This window comes from Pseudorca crassidens, chromosome 3 (assembly GCF_039906515.1).
Source record: "Pseudorca crassidens isolate mPseCra1 chromosome 3, mPseCra1.hap1, whole genome shotgun sequence".
NCBI lineage: Eukaryota > Metazoa > Chordata > Mammalia > Artiodactyla > Delphinidae > Pseudorca > Pseudorca crassidens.
Window position 1 is genome coordinate 108,619,895 of NC_090298.1, and position 17,319 is coordinate 108,637,213.

Consider the following 17,319-nt stretch of genomic DNA (forward strand, 5'->3'; position numbering starts at 1 on the left):
ATCTTTGAATCATTCATTAGCAATCAGAAGGCACTACTATACAATGTCACAAGATCATCGAATTTATTGTTTCCTGGATAAAAGACAGTATCCAGAATATTTGGTTTAATTGCTTATGTTAAACACTCTTTTGCAAATCCAATTCATTTTAATTTTTAAAAAGTCAACTATTGCTATTCTCATGATGACTTGCAATATTCTTTAAAATGACATAAATCACAGAGAAGGAAAAGGGTCTTGGATATCCATTGGTCTAAATCTTTCATTCCTAATAAAAAGTCAATTTTACCTAAAAGTTAACCTGGGGGGATGGGTAGGGAAGACAAACGATTATGCAATGGGAGCAAGGTTGAGATATTTTTCTTGATGCTTGCAAGGTCATAAGTTAAATGTACTTAAATGCTTTATGATTGTTTATGATCATGATGCTGCTAATAAACTATCTGTTTCCAACCTCTTGACCAGCAAAACCAAGGAGTAGGGCGAGTTGAGTAGGCAGGATGAGTAGAGGGTAAGACTGAGCTTTCAGGTTAATCATAGGCATTTGTATCCCAGACCTCCATTTGCTGATCGTGTGGACTTGAGCAAGTAACTCAACCTCTCCTTCTAGAGGAATGAAGTGGGATAACGTACCAATAGCGCTTTTGGGAGTCAGCGTTCCAGTCAACGCCTACTGTAGTTGTTAGGGCTTGGCTCTTATTTATGCACTTTTGCAAGGACACATTTGCAACCCAGAAACGTTAAAATAATGATTCCTTAATAGATAACCCCAACCGCCAAACAGGAGGTGAGTACATAAAGGTGCCGAAGCCATCAACTAAGTGTCAACGCACACTCCGCCACCGGCGGTTGCCTCAGAAATGGCCGGAAGTGCCGCTGCCCCTAACTAACATGGCGTCCAGGTGATTTCCGTTCCCCTCTCGGCTGTAATTGAGCTCGGCGGCTCCTCGCGGTTTTCCTAGAGGGTACCGGCTTAGCAAACACCTCACGCCTGTCCCTCCACGGGGGGCGGGGCTACGAAGGAGATGCTGCGTGGTGATTGGTTGCGGCTCGTTAAGAACGTGCCTACGGGGTGTTGGACCGTCCACACCAGGCGGTGACTGGTTGCAGAGAGGCGGGGCGACTCGACTGCTGGAGAAGTAGCCGCAGCTGTGAGGAGAGCCATGAGTCAGGCGGCCAAGGTGACTGGGTCCGGGGAGGGGTTGGGTGCGATGCCGGCGGGGTGGGTAAGAGCGCGGCCTTGCGAACGTAGTCTGAAATCTCTGTAGCTGGGGTTCAGGACCCTCCACGGAGTATGTGGCCTTTACGGCTGAGGAGCTGGTGACCGACCCTGCAGGGCAGTCGAAGGTTTGTGCAGGTGCGGAGGAGAGAGGGCGACACAGGTGGTCCTACTTCGTCTGCCGGGTACGGAATGTTTGTCCGTGATGCATGCCGGCGACTTGAGTTCTGCCCCCTTGCCATCTCCACACCGAGCGTTTGTGTGAGGGGCCCATTTCACATCCTTGGGAATTGTACGAGACCCCAAAGTCAGTCCTGCGCTGAAACCTTCCTATGAGGTGAAAGGTTTCGTCAGATAACCAGAAGGTGCACAGACGTCTAGGAACCAAGGAAACCGATTCCCAGCAAAACCGTTTGCCAGAAGTAGCACTTAGCGAGACAGAGCAGAAACCTGTGATTCCTGAGTGTTCTGAACGAGCTTGGGAAGTGATGGCCCCGCCGGGGTCGGGGGTCACATCCCCGAGGACCTGGTGTCGGATTTATTTCTTGTCAAACTGATGCGCATTCCTGGCCAGTGTACAGTTCTCTGGGAGCAGCCATCCCTAACTTTAAGTATTATCAGCATGGCCGGTTGAGACCAGTCCCTGTCACTGGTTGAGATATGGAAAATGGGAAACGGCCTGCTATAGTATAGTAAGGAAAAGCAGTGCTTACAATTGTTGGTCAATAACAGGGAGCCACCAAGAGTGCCTCCTGTACTACTGAACTCTGTTCTTAGTACATTTCAATATATGTCACAAGACCAAGAGAAACAGAATTGTAAACGGTTATTCATTCAAAAAACTTACTGAGCATCCATAATAGTTATTAGTAGCACCTAACAGCCAGCATTTAGCCTATACTGTCTAGGCATAGTGGAAGCAACAGTAACTTCACAGAAATCTGGCAGGTAGGGAGAGTTTAAACAATTAATTACAAGTGTAGTAAGTGCTTTGAATTGAAAACAGTGTTTTTTTTTTTTTTTTTAATATACATTAGGTTCTTTTTGGTTATCTGTTTTTTACATATTAGTGTATACATGTCAATCCCAATCTCCCAGTTCATCCCCAGCTTTCCCCCCTTCGTGTCCATACGTTTGTTCTCCACATCTGTGTCTCTATTTCTGCCCTGCGAACCGGTTCACCTGTACCATTTTTCTAGATTCCACATATATGCGTTAATATACGATATTTGTTTTTCTCTTTCTGACTTACTTCACTCTGTAAGACAGTCTCTAGGTCCATCTCTGTCTCTACAAATTACCCAATTTTGTTCCTTTTTATGGTTGAGTAATATTCCATTGTATATATGTACCACATCTTCTTTATACATTCATCTGTCAGTGCACACTTAGGTTGCTTCCATGTCCTGGCTATTGTAAATAGTGCTGAAATGAACACTGGGGTGCATGTGTCTTTTTGAATTATGGTTTTCTCTGGGTATATGCCCAGAAGTGGGATTGTTGGGGTGTATGGTAGTTCTATTTTTAGTTTTTTAAGGAACCTCTATACTGTTCTCCATAGTGGCTATATCAATTTACATTCTCACCAACAGTGCAAGACGGTTCCCTTTTCTCCACACCCTCTCCAGCATTTGTTGTTTCTAGATTTTCTGATGATGCCCATTCTAACTGGTGTGAGGTGATATCTCATTGTAGTTTTGATTTGCACTTCTCTAATAATTAGTGATGTTGGGCAGCTTTTCATGTGCCTCTTGGCCATCTGTATGTCTTCTATGGAGAAATGTCTATTTAGGTCTTCTGCCCATTTTTGGATTGCGTTGTTTGTTTTTTTAATATTGAGCTGCATGAGCTGTTTATATATTTTGGAGATTAATTCTTTGTCCGTTGATTCATTTGCAAATATTTTCTCCCATTCTGAGGGTTGTCTTTTTGTCTTGTTTATAGTTTCCTTTGCTGTGCAAAAGCTTTAAGTTTCATTAGGTCCCATTTGTTTATTTTTGTTTTGTTTTTATTTCCATTACTCTAGGAGGTGGATCAAAAAAGATCTTGCTGTGATTTATGTCAAAGAGTGTTCTTCCTATGTTTTCCTCTAAGAGTTTTATAGTGTCTGGTCTTACATTTAGGTCTTTAATCCATTTTGAGTTTATTTTTGTGTATGGTGTTAGGTAGTTTTCTAATTTCATTCTTTCACATGTAGCTGTCCAGTTTTCCCAGCACCACTTATAGAAGAGATTGTCTTTTCTCCATTGTATATCCTTGCCTCCTTTGTCATAGATTAGTTGACCATAAGTACGTGGGTTTATATCTGGGCTTTCTATCCTGTTCCATTGATCTATATTTCCTTTTTTTTTTTTTTATCTTTTATTTTCTTTATTTTTGGCTGTGTTGGGTCTTTGTTGCTGCACGCAGGGTTTCTCTAGTTGTGGCAAGCGGGGGCTACTCTTCATTGCGGTGCGCGGGCTTCTCATTGCAGTGGCTTCTCTTGTTGCGGAGCATGGGCTGTAGAGCGCACCGGCTTCAGTAGTTGTTGCCTGCGGGTATGGTTGCTCCGAGGCATGTGGGATCTTCCTGGACCAGGGCTTGAACCTCTGTCCCCTGCATTGGCAGGTGGATTCTTAACCACTGCGCCACTAGGGGAGTTCCCTGATGTATATTTCTGTTGAAAATACAGTGTGTTTTGTGAGCACATAAGTCAGATTTAACCTGTGTAGAGGGATGCAAAAAAAAGAAAAAAAAATCCCTCATAAAAGTATGAGTTGAGACCTGAAGTTTTGTTAGAAACTAGCTAGAATAGAGAAAAGAGTATTCTATGAAGAAGAAATATCATATGGACCATCCAAGTTGCTTGGAAAACTTGAATACAAATGAAATTAAATAGAATTCATTCCAGAAACACTTTTGGTGAGAACTGCCATGTGTAGAAGACACCTGTGCCATGTGGAAGATACAAAGATGACCGAGAAGCCTTTCAGGAAGTAGGGGACACAGCAAGTAATTGTAGTAAGTGCCCACTGCTGTGGATGTACTCAAGAGGGGCATATAACCCAGACTTAGAAGAGACAGAAAAGTACTAACCAGCTAAAGTGATACCTCGTACAGAAATTATATCATCCATCCTTAAAATTAGCCCATTATTCAAGCCTTTTTGAGGCAAAAAGGCTAAGTAATTTGACTTTCCATATATACTGCCAGAATTTGTCCAATCAATATAAGTAAATTAGGAAGAGAAGACAGTCTATGACCTAGCTGTCTACATTTTAATAAAAGTTTATTAACTCCAAGGTGATATTAGCTCTAAGGCATTTCTTTTTTTTTTTTTTTTTTTTTTGCGGTACGCCGGCCTCTCACTGTTGTGGCCTCTCCCTTTGCGGAGCACAGGCTCCGGACGCGCAGGTTCAGCGGCCATGGCTCACGGGCCCAGCCACTCTGCGGCACGTGGGATCTTCCTGGACCGGGACACGAACCCGCGTCCCCTGCATCGGCAGGCAGACTCTCAACCACTGTGCCACCAGGGAAGCCCTAAGGCATTTCTTAATACTAATTTTCTTTTTCTTAATACTAATTCTTAAAGTAGGGTTACTGGTTGTTGTACTAATGGAATCACTTTGTTTTTTCCCTGAATAGCATGTAAAATGATTAGGCTTACTTACTTCTCACTTTTTTCTTAATCCCATGCAATCTCTTCCACCGCTCTTGTAATATTAAACTCCCTGGGTTTCTGTGATGTTCTGACACCTTTAATGTCCCTATTTCTACCAACAATCTTTGCAAGACAGTCTTGACTTTTACTATCAAACATCTCAAAATGTTTCCAGTCTCTACACGTTACTCAATTCCAAAGCCAATTTCACATTTTTAGATGTTTGTTACAGCAGCATCCCACTTCCCAGTAGTAAAATCTGTGTTAGTTTCCTATGGCTGCTCTAACAAATTACCACAAATTGAGTGGCTTAAAACAACAGAAATTTATTGTCTCACAGTTCTGGAGGCTAGAAGTCTGAAATCAAGGTGACAGCAGAGCCATACTCCCTCTGAAACTCTGGGCAGAATCTTTACTTCTTCCTAAATTCTGATGGTGGCCATCAGTCCTTAGTGTTCCTTGGCTTGCTGTTGCATCACTCCAATCTCTGCTTCATCTTCACATGGTGGTCTTATACCTTTGTGTTTCTTTCTTCACCTGGCATTATCCTCTTCTTTTAAGGATCCTAGTCATATTGGATTAGGGCCTACTCTAATGATTCATTTTAACTCAGTTATAGCTGTGAAGACCCTACTAGGTCACATTTACATGTACTGAGGATTAGGACTTAAACATGTCTTTTGAGGGGACACACAATTCAAGCCATAACAATATAGATACACCATGTTTTATTTATCCATTCCTGAGTTGGTAGACATTTGGGTTATTTCTACTTTTTGACTGTTTTGTATAATGCTAGTATGCACATTCATGTGCAAGTTTTTATATGAACATATGTTTTCATCTTGGTTGTATATGTAGGCATGGAATTGCTGGGTCATATGATAGATAACTCTGTTTAATTTTTTGAACAACTGCTAAACTTTTCCAAAGCAGCTGTAGGATTTTACATTCCCACCAACAATGTATAAGAGTTATAATTTTTCCACATCTTACACATGTTATGGACTGTTTTTTTGACTGTAGCCATCCTATTGGGATGAAGTGGTACCTCACTGAAATTTAGATTTGTATTTCCCAGATGGCTAATTATGTTGAGCATCTTTTCATGGCCTTAGTAGCCATTTGTGTGTCTTCTTTTGAGAAATGTCTATTCAAATCCTTTGCCTATTTTTAAATTAGTTTTTTATTTGAATTGTTGAAGTTCTTTATACATTCTAGATACTAGCCCATTATCAGGTATACGATTTATAAATATTTTCTTTCCTTCTGTGGGTTGTCTTTTCTCTTTCTTGATAGTGTCCTTTCCCTTTATCTTTTTAAAATATTTTTTTTAGTTTTTATAAAGGGGATAAATGTGTAAAATTTAAGAAGTCAAATAGTGTTACACAGAAATCAGTAGGTGTCTACTGACTTCTACATACTCCCAATTCCTGCTCCCAAATATAAGTACTTTTAATCATTTTACTTATTTTTTCTGATATTTACCTCCATGTTTCTAAATAACATGTTTAAACTACTATTGATTTTTTTTTTATCTCTTTGGGGATATTTATTGACCTTTGTCTATGAAAGTTGAGGACTAAGTTCCCCCTTATACCCTATTCCTCTCAATATACAGATTTTGGTGAAGCAGTTTTTCATCTTTGATATTAATATGACTATATAGAACTTGTCCACAGCTGAGCCCTCTAATATAAATATATGATTACGTTGCCTTTCTTTTCTAAGTCTTAGTTTTTCTTTCTTTCTTTTTTTTTTTAATATGTATTTATTTAGCTGCACCAAGTCTTAGTTTCATCATGCAGGCTCTTAGTTGTGGCATGTGGGAGCTAGTTCCCCGCCCGGCCAGGCATTGAACCCAGGCCCCCTGAATTGGGAGCATGGAGTCTTAACCACTGGACCACCAGGGAAGTCCCAGCTTTTCTTGAAGTTAATAACTGTCTTGTTTTTATTATCATTTTCCTACATAGCTATTTCCGAACTCTGAGCAAAACTGATGTCTACTAGTATCGTTTTTTCCTAACAGCATCTTTTGTAGAGCAATATAGCCTTTTGCGGGCTTCCCTGGTGGCCCAGTGGTTGAGAGTCCGCCTGCCGATGCAGGGGACACGGGTTCGTGCCCCGGTCCGGGAGGATCCCACGTGCCGCGGAGCGGCTGGGCCCGTGAGCCATGGCCGCTGGGCCTGCGCGTCCGAAGCCTGTGCTCCGTAGCGGGAGAGGCCACAACAGTGAGAGGCCCGCGTACTGCAAAAAAAAATATATATATATATAGCCTTTTGCTATAGTCCAGACTAGTTGCTTTCTATGCTGGCTGCAGAAATGCTGACCTATATTTGTCCTTCACCATCATCTCTGCCTCTCCAATGTTGGATTACCTGTGTCCCTCATTCCCATTTTTTTTCTTTTGTGATTCATCTCCTTATTTTGGTGGAGCACAATCTTCTGTAGCTTTCCAAGAAAGGGCGTATGGCAAATAAGAGACTTTGCATTTCTAAAAATCTTTATTTGCCATTGCAGTTAGGTGATAGTTTGAATATGTATGGTGTTCTAAGCTGGACATTTTATACAAAACTTGAAGATTTTATACCATTGTCTTATGCTATTTGGAAATCAGGTACCATTCTGATTTTCTATTTTTTATATGTGAACTGTTTTTTTCCCTCCAGGATTATTCATGGGTTTTGTGTTGAGCACTTGATGGAGGCTGTTTTCTTTGTTCAGTCTTATTGGAGATCTGTGAATATAACTGTTGGTCCATCTAGACTACTCCTTTAATTTTCTTATCCTTTCTCTCCTTATTTTGTATCTCGGAATTCTTATTCAACTTTTGGGGTAGTTTTTCTCAACTTAATCTTTGCTATCACTCTTTTGATATCCAAGAGTTTGGGGGCATTTTCTCAATGTTCCTTTTTAAATTTACTCTAACTTCTTTTTGTTGTTATTCCTTGTTTGCAATAATTTATGTTTCTGAGAAGGTTCTTTGTGGGTTGGTCAGTCTTTGTTTTGTTTTATTTTTATGTTTCCTGCTCCCTGTTTTCTGTTTCTGTTTTGGTATCTGCCTTTGATATTTTAGGTTTTCTAGTATATGTAAAATACTTAAAATAGTGCCTAGCGCACAGGATACACTTAGTAAAGTTTAGGTATTGTTATCTGGTGAATGGACTTGGGGAAAGGAGAGAATGGTGGCAGAGTGACAAATCTTTGTCAGTAGTCTAAGCAAGAGATAGGGAGAGGTCTGAACTTAAATTGTTTTGGGTGATGGAGAATGTACAAAAGATTAGAGAAACATCCCTACAGTTTCTACATGAGGAGTAAGGTAGATTTAAAGAATGACCTAGAGATTTCTGGCTTGAGAAGTCCATTATTTTCCATAACTGAAATTGAGAAGACAGAAGAAAGAGCAATATTGGGGGGTCAATATTGAATACCTTTTTGTTTGTTTGTTTTTAGCACAGTCTTAGAATATTCAGAAGTCTCAGCATTCCACTTCTTTTTTGAGAAAGCACAATTAAACCTGCCTGAATTATCTGAAACATCTTCCTCTGGCCTCTTCTAAGATGTAGTATATTCACGAGTTTGTGTGCATGTGTGTATGACTTTAAGAGCAGATGAAGTTCTCAGGTTAAGCAAAATAAGAACAAATACCAGACTGGTAAAGTTGATTAACTTAGCAAACTAGTTTTGGCAGGGGGAATCATTAACTTTTTAACCATTCTCGTATTGTTTTGTTTCAAAGAATTTTGTATTGTTTTTATAAATACATAAGGCTAATTTTTTTAAAATTTAAAGATAAATAATCAAGGGAAAGTTATTTTGGCCAACCCTTGTTTTCACCAACTATTTCGAAAAATAGTCTAAAAAACAAACAGAAAATAAATACTGTTTAATCCATGTAATTATGTAAAATGTGAAATTTTTTCTTTTGAGGTCTGAATTCTAATTTTCTTTATAGGTTTTACAGCTCTTTAAAACACTGCACAGGACCAGACAACAAGTTTTTAAAAATGATGCTAGGGCATTAGAAGGTAAGTTTATATTTTGCCCCTTTGGAGCAAGTCCATTCTTTAGGTGGCTGCTAATAATACAAGAGACCATGTATGGTGGTCAAGACCTATCTTGGGGAATGACCTTCACGATCTCTCCCCTAATGTTTTTTTAAATAAAAATGAGTTTACCTTACCCTTCTTTGAGAAGTATCTACAAAGAAAAAAATTTAAAGATCAACTTTTCTTAAAAAATTAGGAAAAAAAAGAGGATCAGAATTTCAATGTGCTCCGTTACTTGCCTTATGTTCAAGCCATGAAACTCATTTGTCTATTATATAATCAAATTTTCACATCCTCTAGGACCAGATACTACCATATTGTTAATGCTTTGTGTCTTTCTAGAAGTGACAGCAGCTATGAAAGAGAATCTATCACAAATGATTCCAAATTCAGTATTTCACTGTTTAAAGTGGTTTCTGTCTTATCCGGAACTCAGAGCTCTAAAGCTTAGGTTCTGTGTTGGTCATACTCAGTTTCTAAACCTCTTTAAGAAGGCACCTTGGGGGAGGGATGGAGGGATAAATTGGGGTATTGGGATTGACATATACACACCGCTATATATAAAATAGATAACTAATAAGGACCTACTGTATAGCACAGGGAACTCTTCTTTTTTTTTTTTTTGCGGTACGCGGGCCTCTCACTGCTGTGGCCTCTCCTGTTGCGGAGCACAGGCTCCAGACGTGCAGGGTCAGTGGCCATGGCTCACGGGCCCAGCCGCTCCGCGGCACGTGGGATCTTCCTGGACCGGGACACGAACCCGCGTCCCCTGAATCGGCAGGCGGACTCTCAACCACTGCGCCACCAGGGAAGCCCGGGAACTCTTCTTAATACTCTGTGATGACCTATATGGGAAAAGAATCTAAAAAAGAGTGGATATATGTATAGGTATAACTGATTCACTTTGCTGTATAACAGAAACTAATACAACATTATAAATCAACTATGCCAAAATAAAAATTAAAATTAAAAAATTCAACCTCCATTTAAAAGAAAGAGGCCACCTATGTAAAGTGTCCCCACTGTCCCTAGGAATTCAAGTTTTTGTAATTTATCGAAAAAAATTTCTTGAATATTAAAGTATATGCCTCCTATTATATGTACTTTACACAAATTCCTCATTTAATTCTTATCACAGCCCTGTGAGGTAGTTACTATCATAATTTCTATTTTTTCAGATGAGAAAACTGACAAAATGTGAAAGGATTTACCCCACATCATACTTAGTAAGAGGTGGAGCTGGGATTTAGCCTAAACATTCTGGCTCCAAAGCCTAAACTCTTACCCACCTTACATATTGAAATGTATCGAGCACAGAAGGAAGGTTTTATGGCTAATCTCCATCAGCATAACATATTTTTAAATGTTTTAAATGTTTTTAAGTGAAATAATTATAAGAATAGCTAATACTGCATATTTACTAAGCACTGTACATGAATTGTTCCATTAAATGCTCACAGCACACTCTAAGGCAGTTTATCAGTTATATTGAATTATGCTGCTGTAGTGATGCCAAAGTCTCAGTGGTATATGAACAAAAGTTTTATTTATCAGTCACTTTACTTGTCAGTCAAGGCACCCAGAATTATTTGTATATCCTCTTTGCTGCTATATCTTCATTTTAAGTGTGTGTTTGGCGGGGGGGGGGGGGGGGGGGTAGGGTTAACATGCTTGTATGCATTGAGTTTTGCCATCTTAAAAAAAGCATGTTAATTCAAATCCTTAGTTTTACAAAAACAAAGTATTAACTTGAATTTATTAGGATCTCATAGCTAGAGGTTCAAAATGAAATTAGAAATAAAAAGCAGGACACAAAAGTATTAGAGTGCTAAAAATATGTATTAAGTTTAATTACAAATTTGCCAGCCTGTCAAAAGCTCTCCAAGGACTTTTTAAATAAATTTCTTATTTTTATACTTTGTTTTACATGGGACAAAATTATTTTTTCTACTAGAGAACTAGTAGATATATGTGTATAGCATATAGTATCGTAGTATAATGAATAATATGTAAATTATTGGGACAGGAATTATAAATTAGAAAAGCAGGGACTTCCCTGGTTGTCCAGTGGGTAAGACTCCATGCTCCCAATACAGGGGGCGCCAGTTTGATCCCTGGTCGGGGGAACTAGATCCCGCATGCATGCTGCAACTAAGAGTCCGTATGCCGCAACTAAGAATTCCACATGCCTCAACTAAAGATCCCACATGCCGCAACAAAGGATCCCACATGCCACAGTGAAGATCCTGCATGCCGCAACTAAGACCTGGTGCAGCCAAAATAAATAAATAAATATTTAAAAAGAAAAAGGAAAAGAAAGAAAAGCAAATAACTATATACATATTTTTTCTTTTTCTAGCAGCCAGAATAAAGATAAATGAAGAATTCAAATGTAATAAAAGTGAAACTTCTCCTAAGAAAATAGAAGAGGTACAGTAATTAAGTTTTTCAATTATAATAAAACTCCAATTTTAGCAATTAAGGAAATGATAAAAATAGAGGGATTATATGAAATAAAAATCATTACTTGATAGTTAAAGCAAGCCATCACAACTATAGATAACCTTCAATTGTTTGGTTTGGCTCACCTTCTCAGGGTCATCAGCCTACACCCTTAAGATAGCAAGTTGCCTGGTGAAAAGAACGTTAGTGTAGCCATGATCAAAGTAAGAGCAGCTGAAACAACCCAGAAGTTCACAGAAATGCTGTCTTCATCTAAGGCAAGTGACTGAAACTAAGGAGAGTGAGTGTTGTGGTAACTCACTCAGAGTTACACAGAGGGAACGTCTACTCATTTAGCTCAACTAGACAGAAGTTTTTTTTAAATTCATATCTTGGCTGTGAAAGTTAACCAGCCAGAGTTTATGAACTATTCTTGCTTTGCCTTCTGTATTTGCATTTTAGTCACTTGCCGCAGTTGAAGACAATCTACTAGTCGGTGAGCTCCCTAGTATTCCTAGTACATGTTCGTTGAAAAAGTGCACAATGATTCTTTTCCTGTATAAAATCATATGCATATACACATTGTCTCTGTCTTAGGAAGGAACACTGCTTCCTAGGTGTTCCTGTATCTAACTTTGTATAAATGTAGGGAAAGGACCATTAGAAAGAAAATGAAAAATGACAAATTATTTGCTGGAATAATTAAGATTCGAAGAATTGGTTTGGTAAAGAGGAAGGTACAAATTAGAGAAATTCTTCCATGTTTAATAGAATTTCCACATAGTGAAAAAAAAATTTTTATACAAATACTTTTCTACTTAGTAGAGAAAATGCTATTTTTGAAATAGTAAATATCTATGATAAAATAATGAGACAAAATGAGATAGCCTAAGGATTTCTTTCCCTATAACATAAAGAAAAAAGGGGGAGATTTCACTTAAGCGTATGATAGGGCAAACAGGGACTATGTAATTTCTATTCATGAAAGAAGTTAAAATGACATTCTAATCAGGTCATGACATGAAGAGAAGTTAAAATGTATATACTGAAATTTGTACTATTTTGCTATTTGGTAGACTGATTAATAACAATATGGTACAGGTATACCTCGTTTTATTGTGCTTCGCTCTATTGCACTTCACAGAATCTGTTTTTTACAAATTGAAGGTTTGGGGCAACCCTGCATTGTCAGATGCTGGTTAGCATTTTTTAGTAATAAGGTGTTTTTAATTAAGGTACGCACATTGTTTTTTTAGACATAATGCTGTTGCACACTTAATAGACTACTGTATATTGTAAACATAACTTTTATATGCAGTTGGAAACAAAAAAATTTGTATGACTCACTTTATTATGATATTTGTTTTATTGTGGTGATCTGGAACTGAACCCACAATATCTCTGAGGTATGCCTGTAAGTGTTTTTAAATTTTGAAGTCATGGTTTAAAAATTTTTTAATTGAGGTCTGTTTATATTAACTAAACTGGAAAAATGAACTACCATCTCCCAAATTAATTTTACTTGTAGAACACTAACATTAAGCACTCCTTTTTTTATATATAAATTTATTTATTTAATTTATTTATTTTTGGTTGCGTGCGGGCTTTCTCTAGCTGTGGTGAGTGGGGGCTACTCTTCATTGTGGTGTGCGGGCTTCTCATTGTGGTGGCTTCTCTTGTTGCGGAGCATGAGCTGTAGGCATGCAGGCTTCAGTAGTTGTGGCTCGTGGGCTCTAGAGCACAGGCTCAGTAGTTGTGACACACAGGCTTAGTTGCTCCACAGCGTGTGGGATCTTCATGGACCAGAGCTCAAACCCATGTCCCCTGCATTGGCAGGCAGATTCTTAACCACTGCACCACCAGGGAAGCCCACATTAAGCACTCTTGAAATTAGATATTTGTTATATACAAGTGTATATTTTATACTTTCTGTAACTCTGCATATATTAAATACTTAGTAGTTTTTAGATAATTACATTGTCATGTATTGTCATGAAGTCTTGGCACCAAAATGAATCATAGGCATTCTCTTGACCAGCAGTTCTCAAACTTTTTGGTTTTAAGACCACTTTACCTTCCGAAAAACTGAAGACCCCAAAAAGTGCTATTTATATGTTATACCTATCAATATTTACCATACTAGGATTTAAAACTGAGAAATTTTTAAAATATATGTTGATTAAATAATTTAAAAATAATAAGCTCGGGCCCATGTACCGCAAAAAAGAAAAAAAAAATAAGCTCATTACCTATTAAATACGATATTTATGAAAAATAACTGTATTTTCCAAAAAATTTAGTAAGAAGCAAGGCATTATTTTATATTTTTGCAAATCTCTTTAATGTCTGGCTTAATAGGAGTCAGCTAAATTTTCATACCTGCTTCCTCATTCAATCTGGCACTGTATTTTTTTTTTTTTTTTTTTTTTTGCCGTATGCAGGCCTCTCACTGTTGTGGCCTCTCCCATTGCGGAGCACAGGCTCTGGACGCGCAGGCTCAGCGGCCATGTCTCACGGGCCCAGCCGCTCCGCGGCATGTGGGATCTTCCCAGACCAGGTCACGAACCTGTGTCCCCTGCATCGGCAGGCGGATTCTCAACCACTGCACCACCAGGGAAGCCCAACTGTATGTTTTTTTAGATTGAATTATATGAAGAAAATTCAGCCTTATGCAGATATGTAGTTGGAAGAGGGTAGGTGTATATATTAGCCTTTTCAAATAATTGTGAATATTCTTTGATATCAGACCTCAACAAGTGGTAAATTTCTTTAAAGGTTAGATGCAATGCGGAACTCTGTTATCTGTTAGACCAATGGATGTGTGTGGGTGTGTGTGTTTATCCTTTGCCGGGGTGGTTCCTAGGACTTATACATACCACATCCTGCTCATCCCCTTTGATCTCCCATAATCCCTTGTTTCTTATCTAGCCTTGTTTCCAGCCTTAAACCTAAGACTCAGCTCAGTTTATGCACCTCCAGTGGGTGAGGAGTCGCATTGTTTTTCTTTCTCTCCCCTTCTAAGCCCCTTCTCAGCTCTGTAGGGAGGTGAGGCTTTGCTCTCCTACAGCCTTCTCCATTTCAATTAATGGCAGCTCCCTCCTTTTGATGCTCAGACCAAAACCCTTGGTGCTCTCTTTTTCGACTGCTTTCCTTCTCTCACATTTACATCCAATCTGGCAGCAAATCCTGTTGACTTAACCTTCAAAATATACCCAGAATTCAACCACTTCTTATTTGCCCTATTATTATTTCCTGGTTCAAGCCATCATTATTTCTCACTGGGTTGTTACAGCAGCCTCCTAGTGGGTCTTTTTGCTTCTGCCCTAACTCCCTGCAGCCTATTCTCAATACTTATAAAAGGCAGTGAGCCTTTTAAAAAAAGGCATATCCCATCACTCCTCTGCTCACAATCCCCATGGCTCCTCATCCCATTCAAATTAAAATCTAAAGTCTCTACCTACCATGACCTATAACACTGTATTATCTGACCCCTGTTAACTTCCTGCCTTAATTCACCATGTACTTCTCACTCTTCCAGTCTCAGTGCCTTCTTTGAGGGTGCTTCAGTTTACCAAGAACTTTCCTACCTCAGGCCATTTATGCTGTTGCTTCTTCCTACGATATTCTTCTCCAATATGCCCTTCTCTAATATGGTAAATATTGATAGGTATAACATATAAATCTGTTGGTTATTTAGTAGACCAACAGATTTTAATCTGTCTTTCCCTTTGAATGGATCTTTCAGTCATGCATGTTTTATAACATCATGCATCAATGATTTGGAAAATGTAGGTTCAGCAAGTAATGCAGATCTTCCAAATGTTGACATAGTTCAATATGTAATATTTTAAAATTATATCTTAATATCCATCTCATCAGAAAAATCTTTAAGTATTGGGAAGCTGTCAAGCTTACAGTGACAGATATAGCTTCTCCAGAATTCTGATTTTTGCTTGAAAGCTTGAATTTTATCATTGCCATTAAATACTGTCAGTTGTTTTCTTAAAGTGACATACTCATTTCACCTATCTGCCAGTTACCCAAATCTGAATAAACAGAGTTTGTCTATAAAAGTAAAAATGGTATTCCAAAGAGAAAACTCTACTTGTGCTCACAACTCAAACAATGCAGACAGCTCTAGTATTATGAAAATAATTTTGACTTTACGGGTCCCCTGAAAGGGTCTCAGGGTCCACAGCTTTGAGACTCACTGTTTTAGTTCAGTTCTTCATTTTGCAATGATGAGTTCTGAAACTTAGTGAGTAGGTATTAACCCAAGGCCATACACTTGATGACAGATCCAGAGTTGGGAGTCCAAGTATTCTGTCTCCTGATCCAGTACTCTTTCTAGTGTTCAGAACATCCAACTCTACAGTAAAAGAAAGATTCAGCCCCTCTCAAAAAAACAAACTGCACATTTTAAACACATTGTAAAATATATATTACAACAAAAAATACTCCAATCTGTTTTGGAACAAAATATGGAATGGATAGATAAAAGGTAAAAATATACGCATGTCTGAGCTTTCTGTATGCTTGGAATGGTTACAAAAAGTTAAAGACAAGGGGCTTCCCTGGTGGCATGGTGGTTAAGAATCCGCCTGCCAGTGCAGGGGACACGGGTTCGAGCCCTGGTCCAGGAAGGTCCCACATGCCACGGAACAACTAAGCCCGTGCACCACAACTACTGAGCCTGCGCTCTAGAGCCTGCCAGCCACAACTACTGAAGCCTGCACTCCTAGAGCCCGTGCTCCGCAACAAGAGAAGCCACCGCAATGAGAAGCCTGTGCACTTGCCACAACTAGAGAAAGCCTGCGCGCAGCAACAAAGACCCAATGCAGCCAATAAATAAATAAATATATTCTTTAAAAAAAAGAAGTTAAAGGCAAGTATCACCTAAAAAGAATTGTAAACCTTTAGTTTTCAAAAACAGTACATTCATGTAAACCATTGAAAAAACGGAGGATTTAGTCTATTTTTTTTTTTCTTAACAGCTAATAAAAATAGGTTCTGATGTTGAGCTGATACTCAGAACATCTGTTATACAAGGTATTCACACAGACCACAATACGCTGAGTAAGTAATATTAAAGAAAAATGTTGCTTGCAATGTGTTTTAAACTATTGAGCAATTACAGTGCTTTTAATGCTGATTACTAAACTTGATTTTGCCAGACAATGTGGTATATATTGTACACATTTATAAGGCTGTATTTTAAAATGCTGAATTATGAAACTTTGTTTTACCAGACTTTTTTTTCTTTTATATATTTTTTCTTTTTAATCTTAACCACTGGTTATACTGCAAAACTACAGTTACAAAGGCAGTATATGCATACGGCAATTTATTGCACTTCCCAGATAATGCATTTTTCACAAACTGGAGGTTTGTGGCAACCCTGTGTCAAGCAAGTCTATCGGTGCCATTTTTCTAACAGCATTTGCTCACTTGGTGTCTCGGTGTAACATTTTGGTAATTCTTGGAGTATTTCAAACTTTTTCATTATTACTGTATCTGTTACAGTGATCTGTGGTCAGTGGTCTTTGATGTTACTGCTACGACTTGCTGAAGGCTCAGATAATGGTTAGCATATTATAGCAATAAAGTATTTTTAAATTAATATATGTACATTGTTTTTTAGACATAATGCTATTAGACATTTAATAGACTATAGTACAGTGTAAACATAACTCTTATATGCTCTAGGAAACCAAAAATTGGTGTGATTTGCTTTATTGAGATACTTTACTGTAGTGGTCTGGAACCGAACCTGCAATATCTCAGAAGTTTGCCTGTGTGACTGTTTTTATAAAATATATCTGGCATTCTTAATTTTCCTAGTATAATTTGTCACCTACCTAGACTGTGTCTATTTCTTTATCTTTTCTCCTATGATTCTACTATTTTAATTCAGAAGAATTGGGATTATACAAAATGGTAATATAGTTGAGAATCCTCCATTATACCTC

General features: G+C 38.4%; 1 protein-coding gene across 3 annotated transcripts in view; it reads left to right on the forward strand.

Moving 5' to 3' along the window:
- The first annotated feature begins 918 nt into the window (after nucleotides 1–918).
- LYRM7 (LYR motif containing 7) overlaps nucleotides 919–17,319 on the forward strand; it is a 47,221-nt gene continuing 30,820 nt past the window's right edge. Inside the window, exons 1-4 of one of the 3 annotated variants that reach the window (XM_067731656.1) lie at nucleotides 919–1,181; nucleotides 8,815–8,887; nucleotides 11,268–11,338; nucleotides 16,345–16,426. In XM_067731656.1, the coding sequence (XP_067587757.1) occupies nucleotides 1,164–1,181; nucleotides 8,815–8,887; nucleotides 11,268–11,338; nucleotides 16,345–16,426 (244 nt within the window). In that variant the 5' untranslated portion in view covers nucleotides 919–1,163. The remainder of the gene's footprint in view (nucleotides 1,182–8,814; nucleotides 8,888–11,267; nucleotides 11,339–16,344; nucleotides 16,427–17,319) is intronic. The other 2 variants (XM_067731658.1, XM_067731657.1) reach the window with 2 other exon arrangements.